General features: G+C 45.0%; 1 protein-coding gene across 3 annotated transcripts in view; it reads right to left on the reverse strand.

Moving 5' to 3' along the window:
* Nucleotides 1–8,046: 8,046 nt before the first annotated feature.
* SLC9A8 (solute carrier family 9 member A8) overlaps nt 8,047–20,758 on the reverse strand; it is a 55,067-nt gene continuing 42,355 nt past the window's right edge. The window contains exons 11-16 of one of the 3 annotated variants that reach the window (XM_079979364.1): nt 17,474–17,590; nt 14,670–14,752; nt 12,153–12,264; nt 11,041–11,261; nt 9,092–9,238; nt 8,047–8,374 (exon numbers count right to left, since the gene is read on the reverse strand). In XM_079979364.1, the coding sequence (XP_079835490.1) occupies nt 8,267–8,374; nt 9,092–9,238; nt 11,041–11,261; nt 12,153–12,264; nt 14,670–14,752; nt 17,474–17,590 (788 nt within the window). In that variant the 3' untranslated portion in view covers nt 8,047–8,266. The remainder of the gene's footprint in view (nt 8,375–9,091; nt 9,239–11,040; nt 11,262–12,152; nt 12,265–14,669; nt 14,753–17,473; nt 17,591–20,758) is intronic. The other 2 variants (XM_079979362.1, XM_079979363.1) reach the window with 2 other exon arrangements.

The following is a 20,758-nucleotide window of genomic DNA, read 5'->3' on the forward strand; positions in this document are numbered from 1 at the left end:
CACAGCGCCACCCGCATCCCATTTAACAGAGTTACATGTGCTTTAAAAACAACAACTACACACTAATTCTTCAGGCTAGGAATCTGAACGTGAATCTGCTTTGAAAACATCCTTTGACTGAGGTGTACGTTAAATAAGTCTTCCGGACAAATTATCACCTGAGCTCTTTCCCACAAGCTACCAGCAGAGGGCAGAAATGACCAATCTGCATGGGGGAAAATGAAACTTAGGTGCCTTTGTGCCTTTATACAAAGATAAGGTGTGGAACTGGGGAGAAAATAAGTCATTGGCAGGATTCAGCTGTGTTTAAATAGGATCAGATGTCTCTATTTAAATGATTATTAAAAGAAAATAATATACATTTCTGTCAACTAAAGGTTCATACGCCTTATGGGTGAGGTTTGCCTTTGAAAATACAATACAATAAAAAGAACAAGTTAGTCCATGTTAGAACCTTGGGTAAAGAAGAAAACAATGCCTTTCTTTAATAAATAAGAAACAATACAATAAAAAGAACAAGTTAGTCCATGTTAGAACCTTGGGTTAAAAAAAGAACAATGTCTTTCTTTAATAAATAGGAAACTAAGAAGTCTCGCCCCAACAATAAACGGGGACCATTCAGATGGTTTAACATATAACTGCAATTTTTTAAAGAAAGTAAAATAAAACAAACCCTTTTATAGAGGAGTATTTTAGGAAGTGAAAGTTTGTTTCCTCAATCCTGTGAATAGTCTGAAAGCATTTAATGAAACGTTTAAAACAAAGTATAAACTAATGTAGTATTTTTTTTTTCTTCAGAGGTCCATGTTAATGTTTGATTTAAATAAATTGTTCCAAGAAAAACATAATTGTTACAGGTGAATTATTTAAAGTACAATTAATCTCAACTCAAGCTTCAGTTAAAAGACTTGGGATGAAATCAGTTATAAATATTAACTTTGTTTCTTTCATATGATACTGTGGCTGATACATATTTTTTAAAAAGGAGAACTAAAAGTGAGTTTCTTTCATATCAATGTATACTCCAGCTGGCCTTCAAAACACCTTTTGCAGAAAGCCAGATTGAGCAGGACTGAAATATCAAGTGGCCACAGAGTGCATTAGAAGGTTGGTGTCTTCTGAGAGAACAACTGGAAGAGGTGCAAATTACAGTGACATTCTTAATGAGCTGAGAGAGATGCGATGATACTGTTCCAAATTATCCCATTTGTAAACTGGCAGAGAACCACAAAGAACTGTGCCTTGTGGGTGTCTTTTCTTAGGTTGAGAGTGTGTGTTACAGGGCATGATCCTGGCAAGAGGCTGTCCAATTCAGAGAGGTGTGTGAGTGATTCATGAGCAACAGGAGTTGGATTCGGAGAAAAGATGCTAAGGGCTACATTGCCCTCTCAATCACCTTCACTAAATCATTCACAGAGCTCCATTTGAACACACCGACTCTATAACATTGCCAGGATGGGAGAGATTCCAGCACTCTGGCATTTTAAAACTGGAGGGTTGCCCTGAATCTGCAGGTTTTAGTTGCTATACTTCACGTCGCTCCTTATATAACAATCTTCGGGAGTAGTGGACAGATTCTTGTCTTCCTTCCTCTCTAGAACTTGTGGACGCCCAGTGCCACCGAATTTTGGAGGATTCAAGGCTGCTAAAACAAAGGACTTCTTTGCATAGCCACTAGTTAATCTGCCACGATGATCAAGGGTCTGGAAACTAAGCCGCATGGGGAATAGTTGAGGGAGTTGGGTATGTTTATCCTGGGAAAGAGGAGAGATGAGACCCATCTTGAAATATCTCAAGGGCTGTCCTGCAGAAGGTGGAGCAAGCTTGTTTTCTCCTGCTTTGGAGGGTAGGACTTGAACCAACAGATTCACGTTAGAAGAATAGAGATTCCAGCTTAAACTTCAGGAAGAACTTTCTGACATGAAGAGCTGTTCGACAGGAGAACGGACTCCCTCGGGAGGTTATGGATTCTCTTCCTTGGAGATTTTTAAGCAGAGATTGGATGGCCATCTGTCATGGATGTTTTAGGTGAGATTCCTGCATTGCAGGGGGCTGGGCTCAATGGCCATGGGGGTCAACTCTATGATTCTATGAAATTCGCTCCCACAAGATGCATCAATGGCCACCTACTTGGATGGCTTTAAAAGAGGATTAGACAGATTCATGGAGGGTAAGACTATCAGTAGCTGCTAGCTGTGTTGGCTATGCTCTGCCTCCATGGTTGGAAATAGCCAGGGGTCAGCAAGGTTTACTGGCCATGGGCTGGATCACTCCCACAGAGATCATCCGTGGGCCGGACTGGTACAGCATGACGCCAGAAATTGCATCTGCGCATGTCTGCGGCACCGGAAATTGCTTCTGCGCATGCCCAGACGCCAGAAACTGCACCTGCACAGAAGTGTTTTTTGGCGTCTGGACATGCGCAGAAGCAATTTCCAGTATCTGCGCATGTGCAGATGCGATTTCCGGCGCCGCTCAGCGAGTCCCTGCACCGCACTGTGCCGGGGCTCACTGAGCAAGCGGCTCGATTCAGGGGCGGCTCGTGGGCCGGTAAAACGGTCTTCGTGGGCTGCATCCAGTCCATGGGCCGCACGTTGCCAACCCCTGTTATAAGATCACTAGATTGCTGTAGGCTGGTTTATATCCTGGAGCAACAAGGTCTCACGATTTGGCGTTTTGCTTTTAAAAGAGTACCACAAGCAAGAAACCACCAGTTGCATGTGACGCCTTTTAAGATTTCTGAACAGATAACCTTGCGGTGCATTTCATCTGTCAATAACAACAACTTCAATGAATAGAACAGAGAGGAGGAAATACGTCTTGACAGGCTCGCATATCTAGCAAGCCATCGACTCATTAAATTTTATTAGAGTACTATTCCATGATGAGGGAAGGAAATGCCTAATGGGAGCAGTGCGTTTTTATTCTTTGCAGCCATCGCAATACATTATACGCTGGCAATGAAATAATGCCAGTCCATGTGCGCAGTCTTCTGCACATAAAGGGCACGGCACATCTCTGTGTAGGGAAGCTACAGCAGAACATAAGCAACGTTGTCATAAGGTTCTCCAGCGTGCAAATTAAATCAAGCAGAAAAAGTTAATGGAAGGTAAAACATTTGGCAACGTTGGCAGAAGCTGCACTGAGAAGATCAGCAACTGATCCCAGTGGGCAATCCAGAGGCAAGAGAGACACGTGGAAGGCATTATGGCCATAGCAATGGGATTTAACAGCAGCCCACTTGGGGTGTACGGGGTGTTAGGGGAAGGGTAGTACCACCATGCTCCTTCTGGGGTAGTTTGTCCACCTTAGGTCCCCGCCCTGCACTCACCTCTCACCTGTGGCTCCTAGAAACTGTCAGCGACTGCCCCCTGGGAACAGCTTTGACTGACTGGCTAAACTGGGTGAGGGTAGCCAATGGGTCTCAAGCCCTTGGTGAGTTAGGGACTTCCCCTGTGTGTGATCACAGGCTCCAGCAGATTCCGCAGACGAGACCAATAGTGGATCCAACTGTCAAGGAGGCCTAGGACCCACGTACCTACGGGACCGCCTCTCCTGGTATGCCCCACGGAGGACCTTAAGGTCCACAAATGACAACATTTTGGAGGTCCCAGGTTGCAAGGTGGTTAGATTGGTCTCAACTAGGGCCAGGGCCTTTTCAGTAAGTACTGGCCCCGACTTGGTGGAACGCTCTGTCACAAGAGACTAGGGCCCTGCGGGATTTGACATCTTTCCGCAGGGCCTGCAAGACAGCTGTTCCGCCTGGCCTTTGGTTTGGACTCAGCCTGACCCTTATGTTTCCCTCGCCTTATGGTCTTGATTTACTGGCTACTTTTAATATGAGGCTACATTTTAAACTGCATTTTAACTTGTATTTTAAATTGGGGGTTTTTTTTCCTCTTCCCTTTTTCCCTATTATGTTTTTACTGTGATTTTATTGGTGTTAGCCGCCCTGAGCCTGGCTCTGGCCGGGGAGGGCAGGGTATAAATTTTATTTTATTTTATTTTATTTTATTTTATTTTATTTTATTTTATTTTATTATTTTATTTTATTTTATTTTATTTTATTTTATTTTATTTTATTTTATTTTATTTTATTTTATTTTATTTTGCACGTGCTGTAGAGGGAAGTGAGGGGCAGATGGGACTCATCAAGCTGGGAAAGTTGCCCATCTAGGAGAAGAAAACTGATCTTAAACCTCGACTGTGAATTCTCGGGAGAAGAAAAGGCTAAGGAGTAGACTCTACACAAATCCAGCGTGGAGTCCCTAAATTGGTTGGATGGCGCCTTGTATGTCTCCTGGCAACTCCTGCAGCCAAGCTGGTGCCAAAGATATTGCTCTACTTTCCTTTGGACCACGTCAGCCAAGAGAGTCGTCTTGTCATCTGAGCAGCCCAGGGCCTCCATGCACACTGCCCAGGATTGCACCCCGGGAAAGTCATTTCAGGGCTGCTAACACAGCAGACTTCACCCCCTGAGGCACACTCCATTGTCTCTTGAGACAGATGCCTACAATGTTCCCGTAGGTGATGAAAGTTACCACTCTTTCACATCATCTCCTTCTCCTACTCATTGCAGCCTTGCCAGTAAACTCATCCTTGACTTTACTATAATGCGCAAGATTAAAAAACAGTCTGGCTTCAATGTGGAAGTAGAAGGTAACTCCTAATCCAGCCCTGAATGTAGACTTATTTCAAAATAGCCTGCCTCTTTGTGCCGGGTGATGAACCTTTTCCTGCCCAGGTGGCGCTGTGGGTTAAAGCCTCAGCGCCTAGGACTTGCCGATCGAAAGGTCGGCGGTTCGAATCCCTGCGGCGGGGTGCGCTCCCGCTGCTCGGTCCCAGCGCCTGCCAACCTAGCAGTTCGAAAGCACCTCCGGGTGCAAGTAGATAAATAGGGACCGCTTACCAGCGGGAAGGTAAACGGCGTTTCCGTGTGCGGCTCTGGCTTGCCAGAGCAGCGATGTCACGCTGGCCACGTGACCCGGAAGTGTCTCCGGACAGCGCTGGCCCCCGGCCTCTTTAAGTGAGATGGGCGCACAACCCCAGAGTCTATCAAGACTGGCCCATACGGGCAGGGGTACCTTTACCTTAACACAGCAGACTTCACCCCCTGAGGCACACTCCATTGTCTCTTGAGACAGATGCCTACAATGTTCCCGTAGGTGATGAAAGTTACCACTCTTTCACATCATCTCCTTCTGCTGCTCATTGCAGCCTTGCCAGTAAACTCATCCTTGACTTTACTATAATGCGCAAGATTAAAAAACAGTCTGGCTTCAATGTGGAAGTAGAAGGTAACTCCTAATCCAGCCCTGAATGTAGACTTATTTCAAAATAGCCTGCCTCTTTGTGCCGGGTGATGAACCTTTTCCTGCCCAGGGAAGAGCGAACTTGGGTGAGATGGAAACATTCCAGTGGTGGGTGAGGCCAGAGGTCAAAGTCTGAGCAGAGAGAGGTTTTCCTGGGGTTTTTTGTTTGTGCATTAGGCCTCCGGCAATATTAAAAAGTCAACTGCTAATATAACACTATCAGAACATAATGTTTTCAGGGAGCCTGCTGATACTTTCAGCACCAGCCCATCCCAGGGCTTTGAGGTTAACTTTATGGCATAGGTAAATAACTTCCTGGAAAAACACGGAGACACTACTTGGGCATATCGCTTAATTGATGCTGGGCTTTTAATAAACAAACAAGGAAATGAAACCATCTGGTGATGGGCAGCTGGAGCAAGTTCCTTAGTTTGGGCCAGATGTTCACAGCTATGATAAAATAAGCTCTAGAATCAGAAACGTAGCTCTGCTGGGTAAGGCTGATCTCATAGAATCAGAATTGTAGAGCTGAAGGGACCCTGAGGGTCATCTAGTTCAACCCCCTGCAATGCAGGAATCTCAGCTAAAACATCCATGGCTGATGGCCATCCAACCTCTGCTTTAAAACTCCAGTGCTCATAAATGTGCAGGGTAACAAAAGCAGGTTAGGTATAGTTCTGTCTCCAGTTTCCATTCCCAGCTTCTGGTATGTGCATCCCAATCTTTTTCTCTGAAGTAAAGCATAAGGAGGATTTTTGCAAAAAATACCTTAGATCTTGTGGAGGTCTTACAATAGGTCATGGCAGGGACAGTGTGGGCTAGAGTCTGGCTGCCTTGCCATCAAGCATACAATCTCCTACAGCAGTCATGGTCAGCCTGGTCCCCACCCAGTGTTTTGGACTACGACTCCCATCAGTCCTGTGCTGGCTTGGGCAGGTGGGATTTGTAGTCCAAAACACCTGGCGGGCATCAGGTGGGCAAAGGCTGTTCTATAGTGCTCGTGAACGGTTTGGGAACACCTGACACTGTAGTGTCACTGAAGTTAAGGCCTGATCAATAACCTAGACTAAGGCTCCTGCTATATACAGTGGTACCTCGGGTTAAGTACTTAATTCGTTCCAGAGGTCCGTACTTAACCTGAAACTGTTCTTAACCTGAAGCATCACTTTAGCTAATGGGGCTTCCTGCTGCTGCCACACAGCCAGAGCACGATTTCTGTTCTCATCCTGAAGCAAAGTTCTTAACCTGAGGCACTATTTCTGGGTTAGCGGAGTCTGTAACCTGAAGTGTATGTAACCTGAAGTGTATGTAACCCGAGGTACCACTGTATTATGCTCTAGGAGGCTTAGTTTGGTCAGAATCAAGTACACACCACCGGAGTTAACACTAAATACCTGTAAACACTAAATTCCTGTAAATAAGCCACTACAGAAACTAGAGGGCTGTGAAAATTTGTGTACCAGGCTTTTTAGAAATGTCTACCCATGTACTGTCTGATACCAAAGGGGTGCATTGGTTGCCAGATGTGACCCCCCCCAGCTCTCCTACCCCATTAAGGTTACTCATGGCATCAGCTGTGGAAAGGACCATCACTTAGCTTTGGAGACTCCAGCTGTCCTAGGTACCAATTTACACCTGCAAACCATCAATGGATGGACAGTTCAGAAACGCCAGATGACAATAACTGCTCCTTGCTGCAGCTCCAGGCCAACAGTGCCAATTAGGGGCCTAATCTTTTGTCATTTATGGAGCTCTTTTCATGGTTCCAATGCCCTGGTAGGTTCAAGGGGTGGCAGCCTGGGAGGGGGCATCTGAGGTGGCAGCTCCTGACTGTGGGGTTCCCTCCCTAGGGAGGCGAGTCTGGCAAGCTGACTGTCTGTTTTTCATCATATGCTAACTCTTTGCCCAGGTTTATGACACCTCAGAGGTATACATTTTAGTCCCCACCCTATTATTCAGATTGTAGATTGATTTAACTGATGCTGCATTTTTACGTTGCTGGGGATTAAATTCAAGCAAAGTTCTACATCACAACTGCAGGGAGGGTGAAGTAAAGGAGCAGGGTCAGGCCATTTCAATCTCAGAAATAAGAAAACAGCTCAACATCTTCTGAAATACCAGAGACAATGAGGTTTTAATTAGGTGCTTTTCTTCATGCACAGTAACAGTCTTCTGGTACCATTCTTGCTCCGCACCCCTAGCCCATAATATACTAACAGAGCAAATATAAAGATGGACCTGAAATAATAATTTAACTTGCTCACCCCACTGATAGAAGTTCACAGTATTATTCATCATTCATTCCCACCATGGGTCAGTGTATTTGACAAAGTATAGGATAAAGTGCATTACAGGTTGTTGTTTTTTAACACAGTCCTACGAAATCTCTCTAATGTACATTTACAGAACAAATCATAATGGGTACAGCCCATTTTCTCATTATTCCAAAGTAGATGGTGCTTGCTGTTCAAGGATTCGACATAACTCCCAGAGACATTTGGCATTAGAGATCGTCTTTCGTTTCAAACTATGGTGCAACCTTTTCCTTGGAAAGGAGTTTCCAGATGGCTCTCTTACAAAGATGTATACTGAGTACATTCTGCAAAACTCAAGTACTGTCATAAATCTAATTTTTGGTGTCATTGACGCAAGGGACTCCACCCTGTCACAGTAACTCTCTAATGTACATTTACAGAACAAATCATAATGGGTACAGCCCATTTTCTCATTATTCCAAAGTAGATGGTGCTTGCTGTTCAAGGATTCGACATAACTCCCAGAGACATTTGGCATTAGAGATCGTCTTTCGTTTCAAACTATGGTGCAACCTTTTCCTTGGAAAAGAGTTTCCAGATGGCTCTCTTACAAAGATGTATACTGAGTACATTCTGCAAAACTCAAGTACTGTCATAAATCTAATTTTTGGTGTCATTGACGCAAGGGACTCCACCCTGTCACAGTAACTCCTGCTCATCGTCTTCAGAACCGGACGGCCCTTGTCGCACTTCTTCGTACCATTTGTTGGTGAGGGTTTTCATCTGTATGCGTCCGTGATGTAAGTCCTAAGGCAAAGGAACATTGCAACCACTTAAGACAGCATTTCTATCTTTCCCTATGTTGGAAGAACAGTCTGTGGCTGAGAAGTGCGATTTCTGAACGTGTGGGTTCTGAACAAAGCTGGCACTGAATCTAAATCAATTATGAAAGATTTCTTTGTATGCTACAAAATGTTGCTGTAGCTCATCCAACCACGCTGTGAAAAGGGAGTGTAGTGGCAACATTCACACAGAATAAAGAAACTTTGCAGGTGGAAGGAGTTTCCCTGCCAGGGTCTGTCTCAGCCTGGGAAATGCCCTTTCTCTCCTGAATCTCACAACTAACTTTTCCCCCCAGGGAGGCCTGAATGGCACCAATGCTGTCATTCTTTCAGCACCAAGCAAATATAGGTTTGTTTGTTTTTGTTTGTTTCCTAGGCATCTGGGCAGCACCAATGATTAACTGTTTTTACACTAAGAGTGTTTTTAATAAGTTGGGTGTGTTTTTTTACAGTACCACTATATATTTTTCTTCTAAACTGCTTCAGGACATTGCTGTGGGAAGTGATTCCTAAGAATATAAAAAGAGCATGCTCAATCAGGCCAATGGCTCATCTAGTTCAGCGTTACAGCTGCCAACCAGATGCCAGTGGGAAGCCTGCAAGGTGGACATGAGCACAACAGGACTCTGCCCACCTGCAATTCCCAGCAAATAGTATTCAGGAGCACAATGGCCGAACCCACCTCTTGTGTGAGCCGCCTAGTGAAGAAAGGATTCAAATATTTAACATCGAGCCACATAAATCCTTTGAGATCCTGGCGCTTTAAGTAGTGGGCTTCATACTCTTCCTCGGTGAGTTCGGACAAGTGTTCAGATTCAATGGTGTTACCCTGGAGAGATCAGAGAAGGGAAACGAAACATCAGAATCCCAAACCATTGTTTCCTCGGTCACTTCTTAGCCTTTCCCATTCACATACTTCACTGAAGCCAATCAATACCCCCGACGAAAAGCAGCAATATAAATAATAACGGTCGTTCGGGTAATGAAATGCCAATTTGCAGCAGACCATTTCAAGAATGTGGGTTCAGAGGAGGCTGAAACTGCCATGGCATTCTTCAGTCCTGCTCTGATACTGCTGGCGGTTATGGCTGTGCCAAACACATGGAGAAGGAAAGTGGAAAGCGCACCTGCTAGGGACCTGGTATTTATCCAGCAAGGCTGCTTGCCTCTTTTGTGAATGAAGCCTCCAACTGAGCATTGCCCAGTCTGGATTTGCACCAGTAGCATCAAAGTAGATGGATGGTCAAGAAAGCCACTTCCGCCTGCAGAAGGAGGTGGTGTTGTGGGCTTCACACCCACACCGTGCGTGCGGTGGCTGGCTCTCAGCCTCCACACGATTGAGGGAATCCCCGGCCGTGTCATCCCCTGGACAGCCAATCAGCTGGCTCGGGGGCGTGGCCTGCCCTATTTAACACAGGCGGGCCGGGGGGGGGGCGAAACCCCCTGAGCCTGAGGTCCATGCACATGCCACTAAACTGTGGCTTAGCACAACATGTAAACTAGGCTTTTAAGTCTCTTCGATGGGAGATAATGACGTTGGAGTCACCAGTGCTTTAAGGGCCGTGGGTGCATTTGGATTTTTGAGTGAGTGATGTGGGAGCTACCTGCTCTGGTTCTCTCCCCCTGCCCTGGATCAGCTCCCCGCTCCCTCCTGCACACAAGAGAAAAAATCATGTGTGCATGCGTGTGTGAGCGCTCTCTCTCACACACAAACACACACTGCTCACTTTTCAATGTATCTGGGTGAAAGTCAGATCAGTTAGAATAAACCTGGGCCTTGAAAAGCACATAGAGATGAAAGAGGAAGTGGGGAAAGGACCAGTCTTCCAAATTCCTGTGCTTTTCAGGGGAGAACAAGGTAAGCGTCCTCAAGCACTGCATGATCAAGTGGAGCTGTGAGTTGGAGTGGGCAAGTGAGTTCAGAGGCTTTAGGGCCACTAGAGGAAGACTTCAAGGGCATCTCACCCGTGGGAACCACACTGGCATGCCCTGTTTGACACAACACCTGGATATGGTGCAACAGACATTTCAGGCTTTATGTGAAGGTTCACGTGAGGTGTGGATCTGAATGCTCTTCCAGGACAACTCGTTTTCTCAGTCTAGCACTGGCCTGTTCTGAACACTTTGCTACCTGTTCTGTACATTGCAGAACAACGTAAGCAACCTTTACTTTGGGGAACTCTGCCTTTCTCTGAACAGAGCCGTGCATATCCCCATTTTGAACAGCTTGCCAATGATTTACAGCTGCTGCTTAATGTCGGAGGGGAACACCACTGTCTCCCTGAGTGATGTGTGATTCACTATCTATGTGTTATTATCATCCACTTATATGTGACTCAGTCCACCCAGTGCTATTATGACTGAATTTCAGCAGAAATGCTATTTCACTTAAAGGAAATAACTTGCCATTAAACTTCAAGTAGTGAGTGGTATTACAAACTGGAAAAGGGCTCTGTCAAGCCCTGGATTAAAGGGAGAGATGTTCCATGCAGAACATTCAGAAGGCTGTCAACTCCTTGGCCTGCAGGCCTCTCCTTTCCTTTAATTCCCATACAGTGACAGAAGCGGTCAGAAAGTTTGGTGAAAGTGAAGAATCCGCCCCGCTTAAGCCTGGAAGGAAAAGGAGCTCACCATTTTTTCTGTCTTGCTGAGGTTAATGTCCTTCTTGTTCTTTCGCCGGGCTTTGGAGTCTTCAATGTCGATCAGTCTGATTAAGGGCATGGTTCCTCCTCCCAGTAACAAGATGGTGAACAGCACAATGATGATTGTCGTGGTGCCAATGAGCTGCCGCTTCTCTATCGGCTCCAAGCCCAAATGGAGGCTCAAGGCATATGGGATGGCCCCACGCAAGCCTAGATGAGCAGGGCAAAAGCCCGCAAAATAAGGAATGCCATTTCTTTACCAATAGGCAGGCTTCTTAAGCTACACAAAAGATTTGGTTGTTTTGCTTGTTGCTTTTAGATTGGGCACATCCCAGACCCAGCACCCTGGTTTGTTCTCACGGACAGTGAAAAATTATGGGCGATGCACAGTCTCTGAGGCGCATCTACTGCAGCCCAGAGACTTTTGACAAGGCTGCATTTGTCATCCCTTGTTACCCTTCACCCTGTCTCTGTTGGGGAAAGGGTTGCAGCTCAGTGGTAACATGTTTTTGCATACAGGAGGTCTCGGGTTCAATCCCCGGCATCTCCAGACAGGCCTAGGAGGGACCCCTGGCTGAAGCCCTGAGGAGCTGCTGTGAGTCAGTGCAGAATTAACTGATTTACATGGACCATTAGTATAGGACAGCTTGCTATGTTCCTAGTGTCTCCTTCACAAAATGTTGGACATTTGAGTTGCCTTATGCTAAGGTCACTGGCACATCCAGCCCAGTACTGCCTACTCAGACTGGCAGTAACTCTGCCTGGAGGTCTCTACCTGGACGTCTTTCCCCATCCATCACCTCCTACCTGGCTCCATAGCATCCACACAGCAACGTCCTACCTGGCCATTCCACTGGAGATGCCTCATCTGGAGAACTTCGGAATGCAAAACTTGTGCTTTGCTGCTGGCTGATGCCCCTCTTTTTTCTGCAGGGCGGTTAAATTAGCAGCATACAAAAAAAAATGGAAACTGTAAACTCCTCAGGGCAGGGGCCTGTCTTTTTGCTTGCATTGCTCCATAAACGTTGATCAGTAGTACAATATGAAGAAATAACTAGGATTATTATTTTTTTAAAGTATCAAGTAAGCCAAAATACTTACCACTAAACCACATGATGAACATCATTTTTGGGGTGATCTTGTGATCGCGGAAGAAATTGAGCAGGTAGGAGAGGGGGAAAATATTGACAGCTCTGCCAAAAAGCACAAGCACCTGTCAAAAGGCAAGCAAATTAGCCACTGGGCAAGGGGAAGCGTTCTTTCAGGCGCATCAGAGCAGTCCAAATTGTAAGAGGCTTGTGAGGACGCTCCTCAGATCAGCTGACAACCAAGAGTCACAAATAACCCATTATACACCAGCTCTTCTGCCAAGGGGTAGTATCCAAGGAAGTGCTTCCACCGGAAAAAGGATTTCTATTTTGCACAACTCCCCCTCCCTCTCCTGTCCCTGTGTATGCCCTGTGCCCTCCCCAAATCTGCTCAAGAGGGTCAGGGGAAAACACAGAACAGATTTAGGGGCTGTGCGGGAAGAGGAAGAATTGCATCCATGGAAATAAGAAGCTCACTGCCCCAACTAAAAGGATAATGAAAACTATTCCTTTAAAAAGGGGAGTGGGGTGTAGCTCACGATATAGGTTACAATAATGTGTGTGATGTATGTAAAATAACAGATGTATATATTTTTTTATTTCTCAGTTACACCCCATCAAAAGACAACCTTCCCATATTGTCCTAAAAGTAGGTATATATATTCTTGTGTGTTTGTGCGCGTACACACACACAAACTTATCTGTGGAACGGTCTCCCTTGAGAGGCGGTGGACTCTCCTTCCTTGGAGGTTTTTAAGCAGAGTTTGGACGGCCATCTGTCATGGATGCTTTAGCTGAGATTCCTGCATTGCAAGGTGTTGGACTAGGTGACCCCAGGGTCCCTTCCAACTCTACAATTCGAAGATCATTCATATGCTCATCCCCCATGCAATTCACTGTTCAACAGTGATAGAATAACCCTCCCTGCTAGCAGCAGACCCTGCTGTAGACTATTCTCTTTAGACTGCCCACTGAAAGCAGGGAGGGGAATCCATCATTCTGTCACTCTTAACTATTTCTGACTATGAGATGGAGCAGGCAGCCAATAATCTCCACGTTTACTTGGAAATAAAGCAGCTCTAAATAAAAAGGGACACTTCCACGGAAATATGCAAGGGAGCAGAGTGCATATTAAGTAATCGCGACTATATATTGTCAGAGCTTAGGCAAGAGCTATGGGTTTTTTGCACAACCACTGCATAACAACATGTTGTGTTCTGAGATGTGCACCTTTTGTTTCGAAAGAGAAGCAAATGCCTAGCTCCCAAGGCCTCCAGAGAGAGAAATGGGCAGAGGCAGTACCTCTCCAGTAGCAGACATGGGGAGGGGGGAGGGGGGACAAAACAAGGTAGCCATCACTGCTTTGTTGTGCTTGCAAGCTTATTATGGAGGCACCCAGCAGGCCAATGCTGGAAACACAATGCTGGACTGGACAAGTCACAATGTCTTGCCCTTGCTGGGTTCCTGGTTCCAAGGTCCAATTCCAGGCAAGTTATTTGCTCCAATAAGGGCTTAGGGAAAAAGCAAACCAAGGGGCAGTGAAAGGTCCATGCCCCAAGAAGCGGAGGGTCAATGAAGGGCTCAGGAAAAAGGCAAACTGAGGGGCTGTTCAGGTAATGAACATCAAGATCAGGGACAAGATATAGTGCTAGTAGCAATGTGCTGTTCAAGCTGCTCTCCCAGCCTCGTAGTGAGGCTCTTAACCCAGAGCCCCACCCTGGCTCCTGCTGCAGCCTCTTAGAGGTTGGTAAAGAGCAGTGGCGTGTGGTGAATTTTTTCATAGGGGAACAATTAGGGCCAGAGGTGTCAGCTTGTGAGGGTAGAGGACATAGCCCCATCCAAATCCTACCCCCTTCCAGAAGAGTAAAATGCAGGTTTCTGTTAGTCTGCTAAATTCTATTCTGACAAATAGCAGTTCCATAAACTGAGGGCCTTCAGATTATGGAACTCCCACTCCACGGAAGTGAGGGTGGCCTCGACCAAACAAACTTTAAGCGGACTTCAAAAACCTGTTCGTTAATCTGATCTATTCACAGAGCTCTGCTAACTCAAGAGCACAGCCACTAAAAGTTGATGGGATTTCATTAGGGTGGACATTTCTAAATTATATGAAAATCCCACAACTCCAGAGTGTGATTGTTAATTTACTTAACTTTCTCATTCACCCTGCTCTTGAGACCTGCATTTCTGAACTTTTCACATATACCTAGATAAATATACTACAAAGAGAATATATGCCAAAATCACAGACCCTTGAGAACTTTGACCAAGCTAGAACTTTTGAAAAGCTGTCTCAGGCTTTTGACATGGTGCCCCTAAGTGGAGTCACCAAGAATGCTTTGCCATTATTCCTATTTTGCAAAAGAGAACCTTTTTTAAAAAAAACACACAAACCACACACAATGGCTACTCAGTGGGTTCATAACTCATCAGAAAATTTGGGGGTCCTTTGAAACAGCACCAAAGGAGCTCAACACAACACCTCTCTTAAAAAAAAGTATGAATGTTTATCCCTTAAGAAAGTACTTACTATGCACCAGATGACAAAGGACATTTCAAATTTGTGAGGGAAGCTAAATATTGATAGGCCTAGAAATGCAAAAACGCATGTTTCTGAAAGAGAAAAAACAGAGACGAACAGTCAACCAGGCTGGATAATGCAAAACCACATGCATGACCCTTTGATGCTGCAGTTTATTAGCACTGAATTACTGTGGCCTGAACGGTGTGGGGAATTCTTAAAAGGACAACTTGATACGTATGCAGCTGCATAAATGAACAGGCAGCTGGAATAGTGTCGTAAAAAGAAATGGAAAGAAGCATTCATGACACCCTGATATTTTCTATTTTCTTCTTAAAGGCAGTAGAAGAGGAAACAGGGAGTAGGAGTTTCCTCTTCTGCTTCCTTTGCAGAAAGCTCTAAAATTGGGCTGTACCTCCTTTTATGTTCTAAGTTGGGGGAGCATACATTGAACAGGCAAACAAAAGCAACAGCAACCCACCCCACTTAATTTTAGACAATAATTAAAGACTTTGCATGCATATGCTACCTGTATGAAAACCGCGAGAGAGCAGGGACAGCAGAGAAACAGATAAGAGCAAATGGATTATACTTTGGATGTACTGACACAAAGAGCCTTACATTTGGGCTCACGTAACTAGTTGACCAGGAGTAGACAACTGCATGTACTTAAAATTAATTAATGTGTTTAGAAATTAAGAGTGTTGGACTAGGACCAGTGAGAAGAGGGCTCAGCCATGAAGCTCACTAGTTGGCCTCAGGCCAATCATTTGTCTCTCACACTAACCTACCTCACAGGGTTATTGTGAGGATAAAATAAGGAGGAGGAGGAGAACAATGTGCACCACCCAGAGCTCCTTGGATGAAAAGTATGACATAAATGTGATGGTGATAATAACAATAATGTAATCCCCACTTAAAATAACAAAAAAAAATGGCTAAAATAAGGCAATATCAGAAAGGACGGGCTATGCAGAGATACTTTTTTTTTTTAGTCACTTTATATTCTTTTGTATTCATTTGTTACCAGGTCCTGTCCCCCCCCCCCCAAAAAGTTTCTTTATATCCAAAAGCTTTTAACAGCAATGTAGGCATGTTGCATCTCCTAAATCTAAAAATAGCCTAGAGGGGGAAAGGAGTCAAAGAGATCTATTTTGTTATCAATCTTGTGGCAAGTCTTAGCCAGAGCCTGGAGGATGAGGGAGAGAAAAAGATTTACTGCACATTTTATCTTGTTTGGCAGTAAAGGTGACTTTAGACTGCTTGGCAGACTCCGTATTAGTAAGTCGGAAATGTGTGGAAGAGATACTCCCCTGGCTACAGGAACATTTCTCTCTCTCCTTCTCTCTCTGCCTATAATTCATGTCTCTGAATGGCTTTAAAGGGTGGTTAGATGAATTCAGATGTGATCGTTCTGGCAGCGGCTGCTACCCAAGGTATCTTAAGTGTCCAGGTTCACAGGCAGGGGAGGCGATTAGCAGGTGCTGAGGGACAACAGCAGAGGCGAGACATCACCTCCATGCTGGCTTTCCCAGAAACATCTGGATATCCAGTGATGTCCAAGACACTGAACTAGATCAGGGATGGAGAATCTGTGACTCTTCAGATGGACTCTAACTCCCATCATTCCTAGTCATGCTGGTGGGGGCTGATGGGAGTTGGAGTCCAACTGTCGGAGCCAGCCAGTCAAGTGGTTTAGCATAGCATAGAAAGAAGACACAATGAGGCAGCGAGTATTTTCATAATACTGGAGGGCAGCTCCTTTCAGTCTTTCTCCTCCGGCAACCTTTTATTATCTCCTTTGTTCTCCCAGCCGCATGGCCGTTTTTCAAAGTCTCCTGTTACCTCATCCGGTCAAGGCTTGACACTCCCCTCTCCCTATAAGGTAATCATTGCCCAGAGGAATGTCAGGGGGCCCCTGCAGTATTTACAAGCCTCTGCCTTAGCTGTATGACTCCCACATCCAACAACATCTGGAGGGCCGCAGGTTCACATCCCTTAGATCCAGTGAGACTCTTATGATAACTTGAAACCACTGCTACTTGCTCAAGGTGGGGTGCAGGGTTTTCTTCCTTGCCATTTGATCCTAACAACAATCCTGCGAGGTAGGTTAGGATGAGAGACAGTGAGTGACTTGTTCAAGGCCACCCCTTGAGCTTCATGGCTGAGTGTGGATTTGAACCCTGGCCTCTCGAGTCCTAGTCCAGCATTCCAACCACTAGGCCACACTGCCTCTCACGCATCATGCTGTGCAAAATAACTCCTAGCCACACTGCCCTGAGCTCCATGGCAGGATACAAATGTGAGAAACAATTCCCTGGTCAGGGGTTTTTAATGTCTGATGCTCTACTGAGTTTCAGTTTGTTGGAAGCTGCCCAGTGGCTGGGGTAACTCAGTCAGATGGGCAGCATATAAATGATTATTATTAATAATAATAATAATACAGTCATACCTTGGATCCCAAATGCTTTGGTACTCAGACGTTTTGGCTTCCGAACACCGCAAACCCGGAAGTGAGTGTTCTGGCTTGTGAACGTTCTTTGGAAGCTGAATGTCTGAAGGGGCTTCCGTGACTTCCGATTGGCTGCAGGAGCTTCCTGCAGCCAATGAGAAGCCACGCTTTGGTTTCCGAACGTTTTGGAAGTCAAACGGACTTCCAGAATGGATTCCATTTGACTTCCAATGCACGACTGTAATAATAATGGCAAGCCAGTCTATAGCTACATGAGAGCTACATGAGTGTCTGGATAATCAGGAATTGTTTGAATAGCTGAAATTCAGATTAAGGAGACCAAGAAGAAGACAGCATATACCACACATGAAAGCAACGGTCCTCAGTGTCTGCTGCATTAGGATCTGTGTAACCGGCGAGAGGTTATGGTGAGTGTAGTGAGACATCACGATGCCAGAGAACAAGATAGCCATGATACCTGGAAAAACAACAGCACAAATCAGATAAATATTATTTCACGTATCAATGCATAACCTTACAAATCTCCCCCAGCTCTTGCTCATCCCAGACCAATTAGCAAAACATCAACACTGCTCTGTGATGCAGAAAACGGACCGGGGAAAATAAATCAGGAAGTGAGCCCTACTCCACCTTTGGGTGTAAGTTGTTGCATCAACATTGTACAATTAGTTTGGCCAGCTGCCAAAGGCGCCTCAATCATCTGGTTCAACCTGGGCAAACATAGCCAAACTTGTCACTGTCAGACTTAAAGGACATTTTTATGAGCTCTAAAAGCACAGAAGCTCCTATATATGCAAGGGCTTCCTTATTCCTTTCAAAATTGGAGACAGCTCGGAGGATGGAGCTGCATCACCGTATGAAAGGCTGAATCCACATGTTTTCTGCCTTAGGGGTAGAAGAGCTATAAATCAAAACATCTACAGGCCAGGAAACGGCACCATCTGTCCTTCCACAGCATGCGCTGCCCAGATTTCAGGGGGGAAAGCTTGCAAGAAACCAAGAAGGAAATAAAATATTTTCTGGGATAGCAGATAATGCTGGACTGCATACAGTCTGTGAATATATTGCATTTCGTCATCAACAACATCCTCACTCTTAAACAAAACAAAATAAAAAATTTCCTTCCAGTAGCACCTTAAAGACCAACTAAGTTAGTTCTTGGTATGAGCTTCCGTGTGCATGCACACTTCTTCAGTATCTGAAGAAGTGTGCATGCACACGAAAGCTCATACCAAGAACTAACTTAGTTGGTCTTTAAGGTGCTACTGGAAGGAATTTTTTTATTTTGTTTTGACTATGGCAGACCAACACCGCTACCTATCTGTCACTCTTAAACAGTTACCCTTCAATGCAATTAGTAAGTCAGCTCAGGGGGTGGGAGGGGCATAAACTGAAGTGGTCCCTTCAAGATGAGCACATTTATTGTGGCACAAGGTTTCCTGGGTGAAAGCCCACTGAAACCCAGAAAGCACTTTAACTCAGTACCCCGTTTAGCAAAAGCAGTTTAAAGGACTGGTGAGGTTTGGCTACAGCTTGGTTGAACTAGAATGGAGAAGAATATGGCTCAGAGCAAGTTACTTTGAGCATTATAACCTTGCCGATCAGCTCAGTTGGTTAGAGCATGGGGCTGATAACGCCAAGGTCACAGTTTGATCCCCGTATGAGTGCATTTTCTGGCATTGCAGGGGGTTGGACTAGATGATCCATAGGGTCCCTTCCAGCTCTGATTCTATGTACTTATATATGTATGTAGTTTGGGACTTTGAGTCAAGGTTGGAGTCTACTATAATTACAGAAGCCCAATTTTTTTTGAGTTGATGCTTCTTAGCAACTTAGTTTCGAGAGACTATTTTTTTTAAGATTTCAATTGTTAAAACAAAATTTATATAAGATTTACTGCATAACTTGTGATTTATCAAACTAAAGGCATCTTGCCAACTATTCAGCAGGTGAACTCATTCAAGCTTCTACAGAACTGATTTTTTAAATTTATTTTTTCAAGCAGACAGAAAAGTGGGTTGAAGGTAGCTAAAGCCATGATTCTTTGGCATCTCCCCCCCTCCCAATTGTGACTGTGGTCTCAGAGGCCATCTGAAAGTACACTGAAGATCCTGAACTATGGTTTTAAAGCTAAGCCCATTGATTCAAAGTCCCTGTGTACTTTCTACGTATTGACAGAGCTGGAGGAAGCAAGCGGAGATATTTTCCAGTAGGGAAATCACCGCATGTACCATCCACGAAAGTGAGATCACACATGACACGTCACCAAACTCCACCTAGACAGCATTTGCCAAGCTCTGAGGAATTTCACTCAGATGTGCAAGTGCTTGCACAAAGGAAATGAAAAACTTCCTATGCAATCAGGACTGGGCTACAGGAACAAAAAGGGGCTAAGCCCCTGCAGCATTAGAACACAGATAGTGATCTGATAGTAGCTGACAGGCTCAGTAAACCTCAGTGTTTCCATAATCCCTTGGCTGATTTTTTAAAAATGCTCAGTTACGTAATAATTCAATTTGCCCAATGTAATTCCTAACACTTCATTAAGTGTTTATTAAATCACTGAATGGGCTCCAAATTTCTAATTATTAATAGTTCCACAGTTTCCCAGATTTAATCTGGGATGCACTGCTTCAGAAGGGTAAACATGGGATCATTGGGGTCGCCACAGGATGGGGAGGTTTTTAAAGAAGGCTGATCACCGAAGAATTGATGCTTTTGAATTATGGTGCTGGAGGAGACTCTTGAGAGTCCCATGGACTGCAAGAAGATCAAACCTCTCCATTCTGAAGGAAACCAGCCCTGAGTGCTCACTGGAAGGACAGATCCTGAAGCTGAGACTCCAATACTTTGGAGAAGAGAAGACTGCCTGGAAAAGACCCTGATGTTGGGAAAGATGGAGGGCACAAGGAGAAGGGGACGACAGAGGACGAGATGGTTGGATAGTGTTCTTGAAGCTACCAGCATGAGTTTGACCAAACTGCGGGAGGCAGTGGAAGACAGGAGTGCCTGGTGTGCTCTGGTCCATGGGGTCACGAAGAGTCAGACACGACTAAATGACTAAACAACAACAACAGGATGGGGAAGAGCTTGAAAATCCACTCTAAATTGTATGTGCCAAGTTTTGCCATCATAAGTGGAATGGAAGTGGTCGTCAAAAGAGCTGCTTCATGTCTGCCTTAGATGAATTAGATTCAATGTGTAAGCTGTTAGCAGGCGTCCATCATGCCTCCTATGGAATCATAAAGAAACAACCAGAAAGGGAAGGAATAGGGCACCTCTTACATGTAAAGCAAGATGGATTTCAAGCTCTGATGCTTGAGATGAATGGCTGGCAGGCTTAGATGGAACAGACACATCAGAGAGCCACCGTGGTGCAGAGGTTAGAGCGTTAGACTAGGATGTGGGCAACCAGGGTTTGAATCCCCACTCAGACATGAAGCTCACTGGGTGAGCCTGGGCCAGTCACTGTCTCTCAGCCTAGCCTACCTCACAGGGTTGTTGGGAGGATAAAACAGAAAGAACTGTATGTGCCATCTTTGAGCTTCTTGGAGGAAAGGTGGAAAGAAATGTAATAATAAGAACTATAAAACTTGTGGCAAATCAAATGGGAGTTTTCTTCAGT

The sequence above is a fragment of the Podarcis cretensis genome (genome assembly GCF_951804945.1).
Source record: "Podarcis cretensis genome assembly, chromosome: 6".
NCBI lineage: Eukaryota > Metazoa > Chordata > Lepidosauria > Squamata > Lacertidae > Podarcis > Podarcis cretensis.